The sequence below is a fragment of the Salvelinus fontinalis genome, chromosome 22, assembly GCF_029448725.1.
Source record: "Salvelinus fontinalis isolate EN_2023a chromosome 22, ASM2944872v1, whole genome shotgun sequence".
Lineage (NCBI taxonomy): Eukaryota > Metazoa > Chordata > Actinopteri > Salmoniformes > Salmonidae > Salvelinus > Salvelinus fontinalis.
The window spans coordinates 3,617,803-3,636,411 of NC_074686.1; the positions used below are offsets into that span (position 1 = coordinate 3,617,803).

At 40.2% G+C, this 18,609-nt stretch overlaps 1 protein-coding gene across 3 annotated transcripts in view; it reads right to left on the minus strand.

The window, feature by feature from the left end:
* Nucleotides 1-12,319, minus strand: part of LOC129819571 (protein PRRC2A-like) — a 41,599-nt gene extending 29,280 nt beyond the window's left edge. Inside the window, exons 1-2 of one of the 3 annotated variants that reach the window (XM_055875927.1) lie at nt 11,981-12,319; nt 4,403-4,554 (exon numbers count right to left, since the gene is read on the minus strand). In XM_055875927.1, the coding sequence (XP_055731902.1) occupies nt 4,403-4,517 (115 nt within the window). In that variant the 5' untranslated portion in view covers nt 4,518-4,554; nt 11,981-12,319. The remainder of the gene's footprint in view (nt 1-4,402; nt 4,555-11,980) is intronic. The other 2 variants (XM_055875929.1, XM_055875928.1) reach the window with 2 other exon arrangements.
* Nucleotides 12,320-18,609: the final 6,290 nt, after the last annotated feature.

The window sequence follows — 18,609 nt, forward strand, 5'->3', positions numbered from 1 at the left end:
ATAATTATGTAAAATGCTGGCAAATTAGTTCGCAAAGAGCCAGGCGGCCCAAACTGTTGCATGTACCCTGACTCTGCGTGCAATGAACGCAAGAGAAGTGACAATTATCCTAGTTAATATTGCCTGGTAACATTTTTTAAAACTAAATATGCAGGTTTAAAAAAAATTGACTTCTGTGTATTGATTTTAAGAAAGGCATTGTTGTTTATGGTTAGGTACATTCGTGCAACGACTGTGCTTTTTCGCGAATGCGCTTTTGTTAAAACATCACCTGTTTGGCGAAATAGGCTGTGATTCAATGATAAATTAACAGGCACCGCATTGATTATATGCAACGCAGGACAGGCTAGTTAACCTAGTAATATCAACCACGTGTAGTTAACTACTGATTATGTTAAGATTGTTTTTTACAAAGATAAGTTTAAAGCTAGCTAGCAACTTACCTTGGCTCCTTGCTGCACTCGCGTAACAGGTGGTGAGCCGGCCACGCAGTTTCCTCGTGGATTGCAATGTAATCAGCCATAATCGCCGTCCAAAATGCAGATTACCGATTGTTATGGAAACTTGAAATCGGCCCCAATTAATCGGCCATGCCAATTAATCGGTCGCCCTCTAATTATAATTATTATATTCAGCCCAATGGCACAACAGCCACAAAAGACATGGATTCTTTAGGGGTCATTGTGGCCACACAAAGAGGATGCCGCCGGGTAATTCGATGCATTATCAAGTGCTTGTCAAATTGTGAATGAGAGACTGATGAAGTGTGTACAGCCTGCACAAAAAACAAAGCAGCGCTCATGCCTTTCATGGAACTTTTTTCAAATCTTCAGTCGCATCATGCAGTCTTTGAATGTATTACAAATCAAAACATATAGCCCAATGTTTGTATCACAACTAAAGTGAAATAAATAACTAAATTAAGCACATAGGACCTGTTTCTTTGTTAACCGCTCAACACAGAATAGCCGTACGCGTGAACTACCTCAAATTTTTTGGAGAAAATGTCCTTTATTTTATTCAGCTATGTTCAATTGTACAGAGCTCGACTGTGACATTTTTTACAATGAGCATATCTGCTCCTAAACTGAAAAATCTAGGAGCACACAAATACATTTAGGACCAGAATGAAAAATCGGAGGTAGTAAAGGGGCAATCCGCTGTTGAAACGATAACAAAGCATCATCGCCGCCACAGTTTCAGTAAAAAGCTGAGGGATGGGGCTTGAGAAATGTAACCAAATTCATAGAGCTATGGACGCAGGGACTGACCATCAACATATGAAAACTATAGTTTTAACCACGTTTGAGGCTATACAGCGTTTGTTTACATTTACTTTGTTTACAAACATTGGAAAAACAATCTTGTATATTTGCTTCTGATGGGGTACTAAGTCCATGGGGCATTTATAAGTAATACTCTTCAGGAATCAGTGGGTTTATATCATTAATTTCTAAGTAAAAAAATGTATGTAGTAATTACAGATTGCCCCTTTAATAATAATAATACTAATAACTGCCACCAATTATAAAATACAGGGTTTATGAGCAGCAGAAAATATATATATATTTTAACTGGGTCTATATAAATCCTAGCTACTTTGGAGCTCAGGTCCTGAAGAAGCTCTACTTTTTCCTTTCTTTGTTTGAATACTACTGAGGATGCGGGACAGCGAATAAATTACAATAATTATTACCTTGGTGATTCTTTTCTTTTTTTTTGAGGCACTTGTGCTCCCAAATTATAATTCCAGGTAGCACAGCAAAATATTTAGGAGCATATGCCCCCAAACTGGTAGCGCTGTAGAGCCCTGTTGTATTCTTCATACTACAAAAGAATGCCACGGAATTCAAAGCAAATCTCGTCTGCAAAATGAACCAGTGTAGCCCACAGCCAGATCAGGGCCTAACATAACGACAATTCAGAGTACGCTATTCTGTTCTTCTGAAATAGACTAAATACCATGTTTCTTTAGACCAGTCTAAAATAAATATTGGATTTATTGTGATGACGTAGGCTATATTACTTTAAATATAGTTGTTTCAAAGGTCTGCATCAGTGGCTTGTAGGCTATGCAGTCTCTCAATCCAAGATGGCAGCATGTCAAGTCGTTTGTCTGTGATTAGTAGTTTTTAACCTACTAATAACAATTCATTTATAGTGGAGCAAATCTATACTTTCCTTGTTGTGTAGTGCAAACTACTTTTTTTCTGGTGTAAAGATAGCGGGTCTCCCTCAACTTGGATAATCTTTTAATCGCCATTTGCACTTCTTTACTCAAAATTTACCTAGGTAACTCTCCCTTTCCCTCTGCTGAGTGTCTCGTCCAAGCTGCTCCTCTTCGCTCTCCACCTGTTTGTCAGCGGCAGCTCAACAATCCCCAAACCGTTCTCTCAATCGACCCCCAATCTACTCACACACACCCAGTCCCTCTCTCCCCTTACCTTTCCTTGGACTCTATTTCTTAAATCTCTCAGAGAAAATGACAATTCTAGTGGTATTGCTTTGCACACTGACTTTACTGAACTCTGGAGAAAATAAACATTGCCGCTGGGTGAGTATATCTGACAATTGGAGCCTGTTGTCTAAGATTGATGGGGTTAGGATTTTGGCTTAATCAACTGATGGCAATTGTGTTTCCTGAAACCTGGCTCCGCAAGTCTCTTCTTGATAAGGATATTTGTATAAAATGGTTACAGTGTGTATCGCACTGATCGATTTAAAAAAGGTGTGGGTGTGGCTATATATGTAAAGCCTACATTCCTTGTAAGTGTGGCAAAGTCTGAAACTATTTGTAAACAGTTGGAATTTATTGCTTTGAATCTCTGTCACCGGTATACTTTTAATTAAAAAGCCAATGTGTGTTTACTACCATTTTTATTCTTCGGAAATGTGGTGGGTATTCTTCGTTCGCAGGATTTCATTGTGCTAACTGTTCCAAATCTGAATTTGGTAAAAGGGCTTTTATGTACTGTGCACCATCGTCTTGGAACGCCTTACAAATTACTTTTAAACTGGAAGAACTTGTCCCGATTGGTGTTTTTTTTAAATAATTTATGAAGGATTTTGAGGCTGATTCTAAAAAAAAAAAAAAAAAATTATTTCACCTTTATTTAACCAGGTAGGCTAGTTGAGAACAAGTTCTCATTTGCAACTGCGACCTGGCCAAGATAAAGCATAGCAGTGTGAACAGACAACAACACAGAGTTACACATGGAGTAAACAATAAACAAGTCAATAACATGGTAGAAAAAAAGAGAATCTATATACAATGTGTGCAAAAGGCATGAGGTAGGCAATAAATCGAATAATTACAATTTAGCAGATTAACACTGGAGTGATAAATCATCAGATGATCATGTGCAAGTAGAGATACTGGTGTGCAAAAGAGCAGAAAAGTAAATAAATAAAAGCAGTATGGGGGGTGAGGTAGGTAAATTGGGTGGGCTATATACCGATGGACTATGTACAGCTGCAGCGATCGGTTAGCTGCTCGGATAGCAGATGTTTAAAGTTGTTGAGGGAGATAAAAGTCTCCAACTTCAGAGATTTTTGCAATTCGTTCCAGTAGCAGGCAGCAGAGAACTAGAAGGAAAGGCGTCCAAATGAGGTTTTGGCTTTAGGGATGATCAGTGAGATACACCTGCTGGAGCGCGTGCTACGGGTGGGTGTAGCCATCGTGAATTGAGATAAGGTGGCACTTTACCTATCAATAGCCTTGTAGATGACCTGGAGCCAGTGGGTCTGACGACGTGTCAGAGGTCTTGACCTTGACAGAGGCCTTGACCTGTCAATGTTTTTAATTTGCTTTTTTATGATTTCGTTATTGATTTCTATGGTTTTTACTAGGTGACTTGTCATTTTTCATGTTGTATCTGTCTGTAATTGTGTAATGACTTTGTGCTGCCTAGATTGGCCAGGACGCTCTTGAAAAGTACATTTCAAATCGCAATGAGCCCTTCCTGGTTATATAATGAGTTTGTTTAAATGCAAGGAAGCCAGGGGATGCTAAATGTGTTGGTTAATTAAACGGCCATTTACCGTGAGACCGGCAGTTAATAGCTTGACAATCACAGGCTGACGAAATTGACCGCCACAGCCATAGTTTTGAGTTGGCAAGAAATGCATTTCACTGCACTTGTGCAAGTGACATTAAAACTTAAAACTAAACGCTAAAATGTTAAGTGCTAAAATGTGGGTTGTGTATGCACTTCTAGTCAAGTCGGCCCATACATCTCATGTTGAAAAATGATTGCATAATATGACCCATTTATCATAATCGATATCAACAAATCCAATCACCTATGATGGATCAGAAAATGATCCGGACACCTCACGTCAACACCTGACATTGTTCCACACGCTAACACACAACCTGGACAATGGAAACGAGAATACTCACCAACAGGCTTTTGTGCTTCAAGGCTCTTTCCTTTGTAGGTATCAAACAGGTTGAGAGACGCATACTTGGATTTGCCATCCTTCCCCTTTGCAGTTTGCCCAGAGCGCTCTGACATTGCGCTGTCCGCTCATTGAGTAAGGTGAGCCCTGAGACTGGAAGAGAGAAAGAGATGGAGACATTTGACACCATGTATGCGTCACCGAACGTGAAGGTAAACGTGGTGTTGAGTTGATGCAGGTTCTAAACAACAAAACGAGTCCCGATATCCAGTCTTTGCTTAGCAGTGTACGCATTACAAAGTTTGTAGTGTGGACAGACAGAGGGGGAGGACAGTGCTCAGAACAGGTCAATAACATTAGAGACCAATGTGTGAGCAGAGCTAGCACGTGAACAGTACATTGCCATGAACACGTCAACACAGGAAATACTGTACCGAGAGAATAATGCGATCCATGGTATAGTTGCCATGGTGATGCATTATAAATTACGTTCCACTTTTTCTAGGTCTGCCTTGAGAGGGGTTGCCTCCATGGCAACAACACCAGGGTTGAGCCCATTTTACAGCTCACCAATAAAATCCACTGGGCTGACATCGGTCCAAATCATAAAGATTTGGCTACAGCTAGAGAGTTGTTCTGTGTCTGTAAACGGATCAAATATTACAAAAACAATATCCGTCTTTGTAGGCGGCGCAATCTTGTTTTGAGGAAAATGTTGCCCCCTTGTCATTTTACAAAGACGGAGGCCAATTGCAAACTGCACAATGAGTTGATTATCAAATGAATTAACGTGCAACTGGAGCCCTCTGTAGCTCAGTTGGTAGAGTATGGAGCTTGCAACGCCAGGATGGTTTGTTCGAATCCTGGGACCACCCATATGTAAAAAATGCAGGGGGTCCGCGGTCAGATCTCAAAATATATACAGTACCAGTCAAAAGTTTGGTCACACCTACCCATTCAAGGGTTTTTCTTCTAGAATGACCCAGAAAAGACATACCAACCTACCTACTGTCTCTGTGTGCGTCACCCAAAACAACAGTCCTGTTTGTGCTGGTACTGCATGGTGAGAATGTCAGCTCTGTCACATGTTGCTGGGCTAGTATCACTAAATCTGCATCTATTTGGGAGAAGTTTTTTGTTTGTGATGTAGTAGGGGTTTCATCACCTTACTGCACATGTGCGTTTGAGTCCTTGTGGCAAAAAGTAGAATGCTTGATACATGATTTGATTTCAAAACAATTAGGATGGATTTGTCAAGATTAGAATGAATGTACAGTACCAGTCAAAAGTTTGGACACACCTACTCATTCAAAGGTTCTTTATTTTTACTATTTTCTACATTGTAAAATAACAGTGAAGATATCAAAACTATTAAACATTTGGAATAACGTAGTAACCCAAAAAAGTGTTAAACAAATAAAACATATTTTAGATTCTTCAAAGTAGCCACCATTTGCCTTGACAGCTTTTCACACTATTGGCATTCTCTCAAGCAGCTTCACCTGGAATGCTTTTCCAACAGTCTTGAAGGAGTTGCAACACAGGCAGAGCACTTGTTGGCTGCTTTTCCTATACTCTGTGGTCCAACACATCCCAAACCATCTCAATTGGGTTGAGGTCGGGTGATTGTGGAGGCCAGGCCATCTGATGCAGCACTCCATCACTCTCCTTCTTGGTCAAATAGCCCTTACACCGCCTGGAGGTGTGTTGGGTCAATGTCCTGTTGAAAAACAAATGATAGTCCCACTAAGCGCAAACCAGATGGGATGGCATATCACTGCAGAATGCTGTGGTAGCCATGCTGGTTAAGTGTGCCTTGAATTCTAAGTGAATCAGACAGTGTCACCAGCAAAGCATCCCCCACACCTTCTCCTCCATGCTTCACGGTGGGAACCACATATGCAGAGATAATCCGGTCACCTACTATGCATCTCACAAAGACACAGCGGTTGGAACCAAACATCTCCAATTTGGACTCTAGACCAAAAGGACAGATTTCCACCGGTCTAGTGTCCATTGCTCATGTTTCTTGTCCCAAGCAAGTTTCTTCCTCTTATTGGTGTCCTTTAGTAGTGTTGTCTTTGCAGTAATTTCACGTGAAGGCCTGATTCACGCGGTCTCCTCTGAACAGTTGATGTTGAGATGTGTCTGTTACTTGAACTCTGTGAAACATTTATTTGGGCTGCAATTTCTGAGACTGGTAACTCTAATGAACTTATCCTCTGCAGCAGAGGTAACTCTGGGTCTTCCTTTCCAGTGGCAGTCCTCGTGACAACTGGTCTCTTCATAGCGCTTGATGGTTTTTGCGACTGCACTTGAAGATACTTTCGAAAATTTCCAGATTAACTGACCTTCATGTCTTAAAGTAATTAGAGGTCGACCGATTAATCGGAAAGGCCGATTATTAGGGCCGATTTCAAGTTTCCATAACAATCGGAAATCGGTATTTTTGGACACCGATTTTTAATTTTACACCTTTATTTAATCTTTATTTAACTAGGCAAGTCAGTTAAGAACACATTCTTATTTTCAATGACGGCCTAGGAACGGTGGGTTAAATGCCTCAGGGGCAGAACGACAGATTTTTACCATGTCATCTCGGGGGATTCAATCTTGCAACTTTACAGTTAACTAGTCCAACGCTCTAACCACCTGATTACATTGCACTCCACGAGGACCCTGCCTTTTACGCGAATGCAGTAGAAGCCAAGGTAAGTTGCTAGCTAACTGTAAATTATCTTATAAAAAACAATTAATCAATCATAATCACTAGTTAACTACACATGGTTGATGATATTACTAGTTTATCTAGCGTGTCCTGCGTTGCATATAATCGATGCGGTGCGTATCGTTGCTCCAATGTGTATCTAACCATAAACATCAATGTCTTTCTTAAAATCAATACACAGAAGAATATATTTTTTAAACCTGCATATTTAGCTAAAAGAAATCCAGGTTAGCAGGCAATATTAACCAGGTGAAATTGTGTCACTTCTCTTGCATTCATTGCACGCAGAGACAGTGTATTATGCAACAGTTCGGGCCGCCTAATTTGCCAGAATTTTACGTAATTATGACATAACATTGAAGGTTGTGCAATGTAACAGGAATATTTAGACTTATGGATGCCACCCGTTAGATAAAATATGGAACGGTTCTGTATTTCACCGAAATAATAAATGTCTTGTTTTCGAGATGATAGTTTCCGGATTCGACCATATTAATGACCTAAGGCTCGTATTTCTGTGTGTTATTATGCTATAACTAAGTCTATGATTTGATAGAGCAGTCTGACTGAGCGGTGGTAGGCAGCAGCAGGCTCGTAAGCATTCATTCAAACAGCACTTTCCTGCGTTTTGCCAGAAGCTCTTCGCTGTGCTTCAAGCCTATCAACTCCCAAGATTAGGCTGGTGTAACCGATGTGAAATGGCTAGCTAGTTAGCGGGGTGCGCTATAATAGCGTTTCAAACGTCACTCGCTCTGAGACTTGGAGTAGTTATTCCCCTTGCTCTGCATGGGTAACGATGCTTCGAGGGTGGCTGTTGTCGTTGTGTTCCTGGTTCGAGCCCAGGTAGGAGCGAGGAGAGAGACGGAAGCTATACTGTTACACTGGCAATACTAAAGTGCCTATAAGAACAACCAATAGTCAAAGGTATCTTAAATACAAATGGTATAGAGAGAAATAGTCCTATAATTCCTATACTAACTACAACCTAAAACTTCTTACATGGGAATATTGAAGACTCATGTTAGAAGGAACCACCAGCTTTCATATGTTCTCATGTTCTGAGCAAGGAACGTTAACTTTCTTACATGGCACATATTGCACTTTTACTTTCTTCTCCAACACTTTGTTTTGCATTATTTAAACCAAATTGAACATGTTTCATTATTTATTTGAGGCTAAATTTAATTTATTGATGTATTATATTAAGATAAAATAAATGTTCATTCAGTATTGTTGTAATTGTCATTATTACAAATAAATAAATAAAAAATAGGCAGATTAATCGGTATCGGCTTTTTCGGTCCTCCAATTAATCGGTATCGGCGTTGAAAAATCATAATCGGTCGACCAATAAAAGTAATGACGGAGTGTCATTTCTCTTTGCTTATTTGAGCTGTTCTTGCCATAATATGGACTTGGTATTTTACCAAATAGGGCTATATTCTGTATACCACCCCCATCTTATCACAACTGATTGGCTAAAACTCATTACGGAAAGTATTTTCACACATTAACAAGGTATCCCTGTTAATTGAAATGCATTCCAGGTTACTACCGCATGAAGCTGGTTGAGAAAATGCCAAGAGTGTGCAAAGCCGTCATCAATGGAAAGGGTGGCTACTTTGAAGAAACTCAAAAAGAAAATATATTTTGATTTGTTTAACACTTAGGTTACTAAATGATTCCATGTGTCATTTCATAGTTTTAATGTCTTCACTATTATTCAACAATGTAGAAAATAATAGAAATAAAGAAAAACCCTGGAAAGAGTAGGTGTCCAGACTTATGACTGGTCCAGCCACCCTAGTCATAAACTGTTCTCTCTGCTACCGCAGGGCAAGCGGTACCGGAGTGCCAACAGCTTCTACCCCCAAGCCATGAGATTCCTGAACAGCTAATCAAATGGCTACCCAGACTATTTGCCCCCCCCCCCCCCCCCCCCCCCCCCACCCCCCCGCTACAACTCTGTTATAATCTATGCATAGCCACTTTAACAACCCTACCTGCATGTACACAATTATCTCAATTACCTCGACACCGGTGCCCCCGCACAATGACTCTGTACTGGTACCCCCTGTACATAACCCCACTTTTGTTATTCACTGCTGCTCTTTAATCATTTGTTTTTCTTCTCTTACTTTTTTCTGATTTTTTTATTTTTTATGTATTTTCTTAAAACTGCATAGTTGGTTAAGGGCTTGTAAGTAAGCATTTCACTGTAAGGTCTACTACCGGTTTTATTTGGCACATGTGACAAATAACATTTGATTTTGATTTGATTACTGTATGTTTACAGATGCAATTAATTTTGGCCAGCGGAATAAGTTTATGGGGTGTAATACATTTTAGAGTAATAATATTACATTGTATTTATTTTTTTGCCCTGCACAAAATGGGTCTGAGAGGCTGACAGTGATATTGGTATGCACAGTACTCTGCCAATTATAAATTGTTCAACTCAATATTTCTTGAATTCCCCAAAAATTGTATTTACATAAATGCTCTGTAATTAGAAAGTAACTGTCCATTGAAAATCTCACTTTTAAATGTTCATATTCTGTTAACTCATACCCAAATAAAGTTGTTGACTGATCTTATAATCGTATCTGTGGCCAATGCATAAATTCAATTTTTTTTAAATGTTAAAAAACCCAAATCACACAAAAAAATGCTTGTTTCCTTGAGGATTATGTCATCCGCCTGAGGACGATGAGCTGACCAATCAGCGGTCTACTCGCATGAATATTGACCGTTAAACGCCCACAACATTCTGTTGTTGGGGTATGCCCACACACTATTCCAACACAGAAAAGGCTGCTTTTAAACATACTTATTTACAATTTTTTGGTGGGAAAACTATTTCACTCACATTGTAATTAATTATAGGTCATATTTCATAGAATTACACTGGAGACTACTATAAGCTTTAATATGGCAAAGTTCTCACTCTGCCTCTTGGGAAAATGTGTAGAATTGCAGGATTGGTTCTGAGCGATTAGTGCCTTGAGGTCGTTTCGGTTTCAGTTATATTATTAATAAAAAGATTTTTGATTTCAATAATATTTATTAAACATTAAATGTACTATGCATTGTGGGTTGAATGCTGTAGCGCAGAATAAATGTCTCATGATGGATTATCACTTATTAACCATCAGTTATTCACATTACAGACCGGACAAGTAGCCACCACTATGCAATATGGTCATCGTAGTTAATCATCAGTTTTTCTGCACTAAACTATGTAGAAAATTGGCCTGTTGGAAACTACAACACCTTACTGCATTGCACAGTTCGGCATGATCTGATTTATCTCGAGAAACTGCAGCGCGAGGTGTGCATTGAGCTCACAGTAAACAAACAAATTAAATGGAATTTAAATAATTGTACTGCAGTCGGTCAATTAGTTGTTTAAAAATCGCCTCAGCGCTCTGCAGGATATTAGCAAAACATTTTGCTGCCCCATAATTTTTTTTGCAGAATTGCAAGAAATTAGCTTGAAAACTAATATTCTCGTTCCAATGCCAAGAGGCGGACCATTAAACTGTTCCTTCCCAGGGCCCGAGACATCTCAAGTCATGGTAAAAACACCTTGTATGTTATTTGTATCTCACTCAAGTTGTGTTCTAATTATGAGGTGTCCCTTATTACTTTGCCATCACAGAAGGGTTCCCCGGCCTCAAGAAGTTTGAGAACCCTTGTAATAGTGCACTGCACACCACAAGATGCAACTGACAAGATAACTTGACCCATTTAAAAGACTGCAACAATATTATTAGAGACCGGCAGGTACCCACCATTAAATACACAACATGATAAATAAAGGATGTGTTCAATGCACATTTGTATGATGTGAAGATATGGGTTGCTTTAATAGGATAAATGTACATTTAGTCATACTATTGTCCCAAACACTGTCAAATAGCAGCACACGTTGTGTGCCTCAATACCACGATGAGATTAGAAAATTAGGTTGTGGGATGGCAAGCAAATAACATGTTGTTCAGGGATTAACAGGGCAGATAAACAAGCCATCAATGTAATACACCAGGAAGGGCCTTGTAACGCATAAAGGAGTTCAGGGCCAGCCACAGCATGCCATCAGAATCACAAGCATACTCAAAGGCAAGGGTCAGCACAACAGTCCAAGTATACCGCTTCACCAAAAATAGTTGCTAGCATAAACATCACATTGACTGTAGCCATAGTTAACTCTGAACAGCAATCTAATGCGGCCTCCATATTCACGTTGGGAGGGGGACTGCGATGTTTCGTAATGCATATCCAGATAAATTGTGGTGGTGAAATTAGTTTAGTTACATTCCTCGTTGAATCACACGTCAATCAACTCATTTTTTAATGCTTTAGTATAGATTGTATACATTTCAATTTCTAGGAACTATGCGATTTCGCAAATTATTTTATGAAGAGAACATAACAAAATGGCGGTGCGGGTAGGCCATCTGCATTATAACAAACCGGTTAGCAATTAAGCTAGCTAACTATACGATGCAAACATTGCATGTAGCTATGACCCACGCCGTGATACACATGGGCATGGCTGTTGTGCAACAAGATTGTATAACTATACAGTAGAACCAATATATCTAAATTAGTAACCTAGCCATCTGTAATAGATCTCTACATATCGCCCTGCTATGAACCAAACCAGCCAGCTAATAGCTAGCTAACCAACACTATTGTCGCTAGCGAGTGACTGTTAGCCGATGCTAACGTTAGTTAACTAATGTTAGCACACATCTCTTGCGGTTGCCATCGTTACATTTCAACTATAATATAGTTAGCTAGCTAGCTAATATATTACATCAGGAAATACAAGATGTAACTACTAACCTGGTCTTGTCCCGACTTGTCTCGAGTTGTATCGCAGAATAATGTAATGTAGCCCTCTACTAACTAACGTTAGCTAGTTTATTGCTCACGCTGTCGCTGGCAAGTAACGTTTACCCTAGCTTGCTAGCAGAATTACCACTTTGCTAGCTCAAACTAGAAATTAATTAACGTTATAAAATAAGAGAGGGGATACTGGAGATTGATGTGTGTAAAACGGCTTACTTGTACTCCTTTTTCTTTTTCCACAAAACCAATGAAAAAGAAAATTATTACAGGAGCGCTTAATCCGTCACTACAAGAGCCGTCAACGGCTACTAGAGACCGTAATGCAGAGGGGGTGGAGGGCACACAAAGAGGGCGGGGTCAAATTAACATCATGAGTTCTGAATCCGTATTTTGTCCTATCAGATCTAACATTTTTGATTATGTCAACATTTGCATGGATTTAAATCACGCCCTATCCTACATTGTCAGATCGTGTTGACATTTAGCTACGTAATGTATTTTACAGCACTCTGATAAGCGAACCGTCTACTGTGTTTATCTTGTCCTACTGTCTGGTTGCTATTTATCAACACCAAAACAAAATCAAATGTGTGTTTTTCACTCAAAATATAATGCAATTCAATAGTTTATGCCTTACTCCTCTTGATCAGCTCTCTTGCATGACCATAGCGTTAAAGGGGAAGTTCACTCATTTTAACGTGGCCTTAATTTCACTCTTTCTGTGCTTGTAGTTGATCCCCCAAAACTGTTTTAACATTTTAATATATTTTATTATTTTTATTTTGAGCACGATTTTTTTAATCGAATGCAGAGACATTCAGAATGTGATTCTGATGTAATACGAGATTTTTTTTTGTGTGTTTTGGAGCTTTTTCTAACATGCTTTAGACACATTTTCTTAATGCATTGTAGTCAATGGCAAGTGATGACTCAAAAAGTGACAACCAATTTTCTCTGACCAAACAAAAAATACACAAAATACAGTTTGGGCGATCAACTACAAGCACAGAAACAGTGAAAATAAGGCCACGTGAAATGGGCAAACGTCCCCTTAAAAAACGGTCAATAATATTAGTCATTCATTCATTTATTAGTAATTCATTCATTCAATTATTCATTAATATATTAGTAATTTCATTCATTAATTCATTGTAGACTATAGACAGGCAGCACTTTCCTGATGCAGCACAGGGGCTGTATATCCATAACAAAACATTATAATTGTTGATTATAACGTGTGGATGAAATACTGAAACTTTCCCATTCTTCAACGCTTTGAGACAGCATCTCAATATCAGAATTTTGACTTAGATAGTTTGTGTGTATGCATTGATATGTAGGCTACTTGTGCCTTTAAATTTTATTTGATGTAGTTTTGTCCATGAGCTGTTCTTGTCTATTGATATTCTGTATTATGTCATTCTGTATTGTTTCATGTTTTGTGTGGACCCCAGGAAGAGTAGCTGCTGCTTTTGCAACAGCTAATGGGGATCCTAATAAAATACCAAATAGATGTGAAGCTTTTCGAGAATGGTTTTTAAATGTGAAACATGTATTTTGATGGAAGGTCTAAGATGTCAAGTAACAATTTCCTCTCTTTCTTTTTTAATTTAATGCATGGACAAGATCATGTGTAGCAACATTCAGGTAACCTTAATTATCAAGGTCAATGTTTTTTTTAAGTAACTCAATTACTTTTACTCTGAGTACTTTTTCATTGAGCTACTTTTGACTTTTACTTGAGTAGTTTTTTTTAAACGTCATTTTGGCTTCTACTTGAATAAAATGTAATTAAAGTAACAGAACTTCTACTTGAGTAGGATATTTCAGTACTCTTTCCACTTCTGACTGAGTAGCATAAAATAAAATAATTTCATGTTCTGTGAGTTCTCTCTATTTCCAATGCATGAACAGTTTCAGTATGTTAAGATGGACAGTAGACCTGTTCATGAAGATTACTAAAACGTATGCAGATGATAGAGTAGCTTTCAAGTGGGGTAATTTGTAGTACTTTTTTTTTTTCAGTGGTCAACGCTTAAAGTATTTATTTTATGAATTGTTTTACTCTCCTCCATTACGTTTTTTGTTTGTTGTTGCATTAACTAGCTCTATGTAACATAAACACACAGTAGTCAATGTCAATCAAGACATTGATCATGAAAGGGAATTTGTTTGGATAGAAGACAAATCAACCTTGAGTTTGGTCATAAAAACCACTAAAGTTAATCATTAGTCACACCAGCTTTCGCTTTGGCTCCCCCTCCTGTCCAGCTCAGGCGTTCGGAGTCGACGGCCTTCAAGCTGCTGCCGAACCCAAAACACCCCTGACTGCAGTGTGCAATTCGGGGCCTGGCTCAATGTGGGCGGAGTCCCACGTTTGACCCCACCCACCTTTTTTTGCCCTTCTGAGGTTTGACAGTCGCACACTGAGTACAAACACACACACGTTTGCGCAAGGCACACGTTGTATACAGACGTATTTCATTTTTGGAGATCTTAAGAAATATTATACACTGCTCAAAAAAATAAAGGGAACACTTAAACAACACAATGTAACTCCAAGTCAATCACACTTCTGTGAAATCAAACTGTCCACTTAGGAAGCAAAACTGATTGACAATAAATTTCACATGCTGTTGTGCAAATGGAATAGACAACAGGTGGAAATTATAGGCAATTAGCAAGACACCCCCAATAAAGGAGTGGTTCTGCAGGTGGTGACCACAGACCACTTCTCAGTTCCTATGCTTCCTGGCTGATGTTTTGGTCACTTTTGAATGCTGGCGGTGCTTTCACTCTAGTGGTAGCATGAGACGGAGTCTACAACTCACACAAGTGGCTCAGGCAGTGCAGCTCATCCAGGATGGCACATCAATGCGAGCTGTGGCAAGAAGGTTTGCTGTGTCTGTCAGCGTAGTGTCCAGCGCATGGAGGCGCTACCAGGAGACAGGCCAGTACATCAGGAGACGTGGAGGAGGCCGTAGGAGGGCAACAACCCAGCAGCAGGACCGCTACCTCCGCCTTTGTGCAAGGAGGAGCAGGAGGAGCACTGCCAGAGCCCGGCAAAATGACCTCCAGCAGGCCACAAATGTGCATGTGTCTGCTCAAACGGTCAGAAACAGACTCCATGAGGGTGGTATGAGGGCCCGACGTCCACAGGTGGGGGTTGTGCTTACAGCCCAACACCGTGCAGGACGTTTGGCATTTGCCAGAGAACACCAATATTGGCAAATTCGCCACTGGCGCCCTGTGCTCTTCACAGATGAAAGCAGGTTCACACTGAGCACCTGTGTCAGACGTGACAGAGTCTGGAGACGCCGTGGAGAACGTTCTGATGACTGCAACATCCTCCAGCATAACCGGTTTGGCAGTGGGTCAGTCATGGTGTGGGGTGGCATTTCTTTGTGGGGGGCCGCACAGCCCTCCATGTGCTCGCCAGAGGTAGCCTGACTGCCATTAGGTATGAGATCCTCAGACCCCTTGTGAGACCATATGCTGGTGCGGTTGGCCCTGGGTTCCTAATGCAAGACAATGCTAGACCTCATGTGGCTGGAGTGTGTCAGCAGTTCCTGCAAGAGGAAGGCATTGATGCTATGGACTGGCCCGCCCGTTCCCCAGACCTGAATCCAATTGAGCACATCTGGGACATCATGTCTCGCTCCATCCACCAACGCCACGTTGCACCACAGACTGTCCAGGAGTTGGCGGATGCTTTAGTCAAGGTCTGGGAGGAGATCCCTCAGGAGACCATCCGCCACCTCATCAGGAGCATGCCCAGGCGTTGTAGGGAGGTCATACAGGCACGTGGAGGCTACACACACTACTGAGCCTCATTTTGACTTGTTTTAAGGACATTACATCAAAGTTGGATCAGCCTGTAGTGTGGTTTTCCACTTTAATTTTGAGTGTGACTCCAAATCCAGACCTCCATGGGTTGATAAATTTGATTTCCATTGATCATTTTTGTGTGATTTTGTTGTCAGCACATTCAACTATGTAAAGAAAAAAGTATTTAATAAGAATATTTCATTCATTCAGATCTAGGATGTGTTATTTTAGTGTTCCCTTTATTTTTTTGAGCAGTGTACAAAGTGGTACCAGCAGATGTGTAACACTTTTTGCTTCATGCTATATTTTGAGACAAGCTACTGATATTGTCGCAGTGAACATACTTGTTATGTAAGTCATGTACTGTTAAACTTGTGTTGATAAATGTTATAACTTTGTAATTATATTATTTAATTGAGCATATAAACACACACACAGTTGGTACCTGACCTGATTTATAATGCTATTTACTTTCCTCGTGAAAATGGAGACAGACTATACCATATTGACATACTGAAAGATGAATGTGCTTTTACATTAAGTTATACCAGCTCCAGTAAAGAGATCAGAGACTCAGGTGACTTCTACGTCATCTTTACTAAGCAACACAATTAACACAGCAGACAAAAACAGGATTTGACCACTCTTCAAAAATGGCTTCACTCCTGCTCCTCAAAAGAGACAAAGACAGTAATTGTCTTGTTGTCAACTGCCTCCACGTAGAACATCTCATAAAATCTCTGTAACTGGAACATGAAGGGTTCCTTGAGAACATTTTCCTCTTCACCCAGGCCATCATACAACCGTAGCTATTTAAGCATCGCCAATCCAAAATTAAATCTAGTATCGGTTTCCTATTTCACGACAAAGCATCCTTCACTCATGCTGCCAAACATACCCTCGTAAAACTGACTATCCTACCGATCCTTGACTTCGGCGATGTCATTTACAAAATAGCCTCCAACACGCTACTCAGCATATTGGATGTAGTCTATCACAGTGCCACCCGTTTTGTCACCAAAGCCCCATATACTTCCCCATATATATATACGACCTGTATGCTCTCGTTGGCTGGCCCTCGCTTCATATTCGTCGCCAAACCCACTGGCTCCAGGTCATCTATAAGTCTTTGCTAGGTAAAGCCCCGCCTTATCTCAGATCACTGGTCACCATAGCAGCACCCACCCGTAGCACGCGCTCCAGCAGGTATATTTCACTGGTCATCCCCAAAGCCAACTCCTCCTTTTTGCTCCTTTGCACCCCAGTATCTCTACTTGCACATTCATCTTCTGTACAACTATCACTCCCTTGTTGACTTGCTAAATTGTAATTATTTCACCCCTATGGCCTATTTATTGCCTTACCTCCCTAATCTTACTACATTTGCACACATTGTATATAGACTTTTCTATTGTGTTATTGGCTGTATGTTTGTTTATCCCATGTGTAACTCTGTGTTGTTTGTGTCGCACTGCTTTGCTTTATCTTGGCCAGGTCGCAGTTGTAAATGAGAACATGTTCTCAACTGGCCTATCTGGTTAAATAAAGGTGAAATACATTTTTTTTTTAATAAAGGTGAAATAAATTTTTATAAATAAATAATGGTTGTAATGCGGTCTTCCCCGTCCATCTCAATTACACTAGGGAGGGAAACAGTGCCTTTAAATGTTTGGCGTTCTCACCACCTTGCTGCCTCTAGGGTGTCCCTTAGAAGAACATCTGCTTCCTTGAAGAAAAAGGAAGAATAAATATTAGGAATAGTGTCTCATTGGGTGATCAAGTCAAATTACACCCCACTTTCACAACACCACCATGCAAACAAAAGCCACTATTACTAAAGGGCTTTTCAGTGATATCTATAACTACTCAACAAGTCATCACAACTATTATATCTTGCCATGCATCAAGCCTTCAGTATTATACACAGTAGACTACGTACCCAGTTCACAGCCCCCAGTTCGTCGTGCATTTTGTTTTCAGTATCGTCTAGAAAGAAAACAGATTGTGGACATTAAGTAATGGAAGGCCCTTACTGTCTACTCAGACTCAGCATATGCTAGTGGGGTTTGGAGAGCAAGAAGGTTTACTAATAGGTCTGGCTTATTGCTACATCTTTTGTCTGGCATGCCCTGTTTACCATCAACCATGATCTCTACTATTTGCTGATTGGCTCATGGTGTGAGCCATTCGTCAAAGGGGGATATGGTGGAGAAGATTTCGGCCCAATGGTTTTGCCCAAATTTGAATCAGCACGTGAAACAGTTCATTTATTATTGCACAACATGTTTGTTATATAACATAGACAAGGGAACTCCACTGCAACCAGGGAAGTTCCCCACTCCAAAAGGACCTTTTGTCCACCTTGTTATGGATTTCATAGACATGATAGAGCGAAAAGAAAGAAAGATATACTGCCTGGTGATAATTGACAGGTTCAACAGGTGGGTGGAAGCATTTCCCACCACCAACTGTGATGCACGAACAGTTGCAAAATTGCTAGTCAGGGAAATTATACCCATGTTCGGAGTGCCTGAGGTTTTGTCTGCAGACAATGGGACCCATCTCATAGGGGATGTGATTGCCCAAGTGGCCAAAATGATGGGTGTTGACCAGAAGTTTGTGTCCGTCTATCACCCGTGGAGTAACGGGATTACAGAGGGGGCTAATTAAATGATCAAAGGGAGGATTGCAAAAGCCTGCCATTCCACAAAAATGAGCTGGGTGGAATGCGTTCCCCTTGTCCTCATGAAAATGCACAGCAGCCTTAACAAAGATATTGGGTGTACACCTTATGA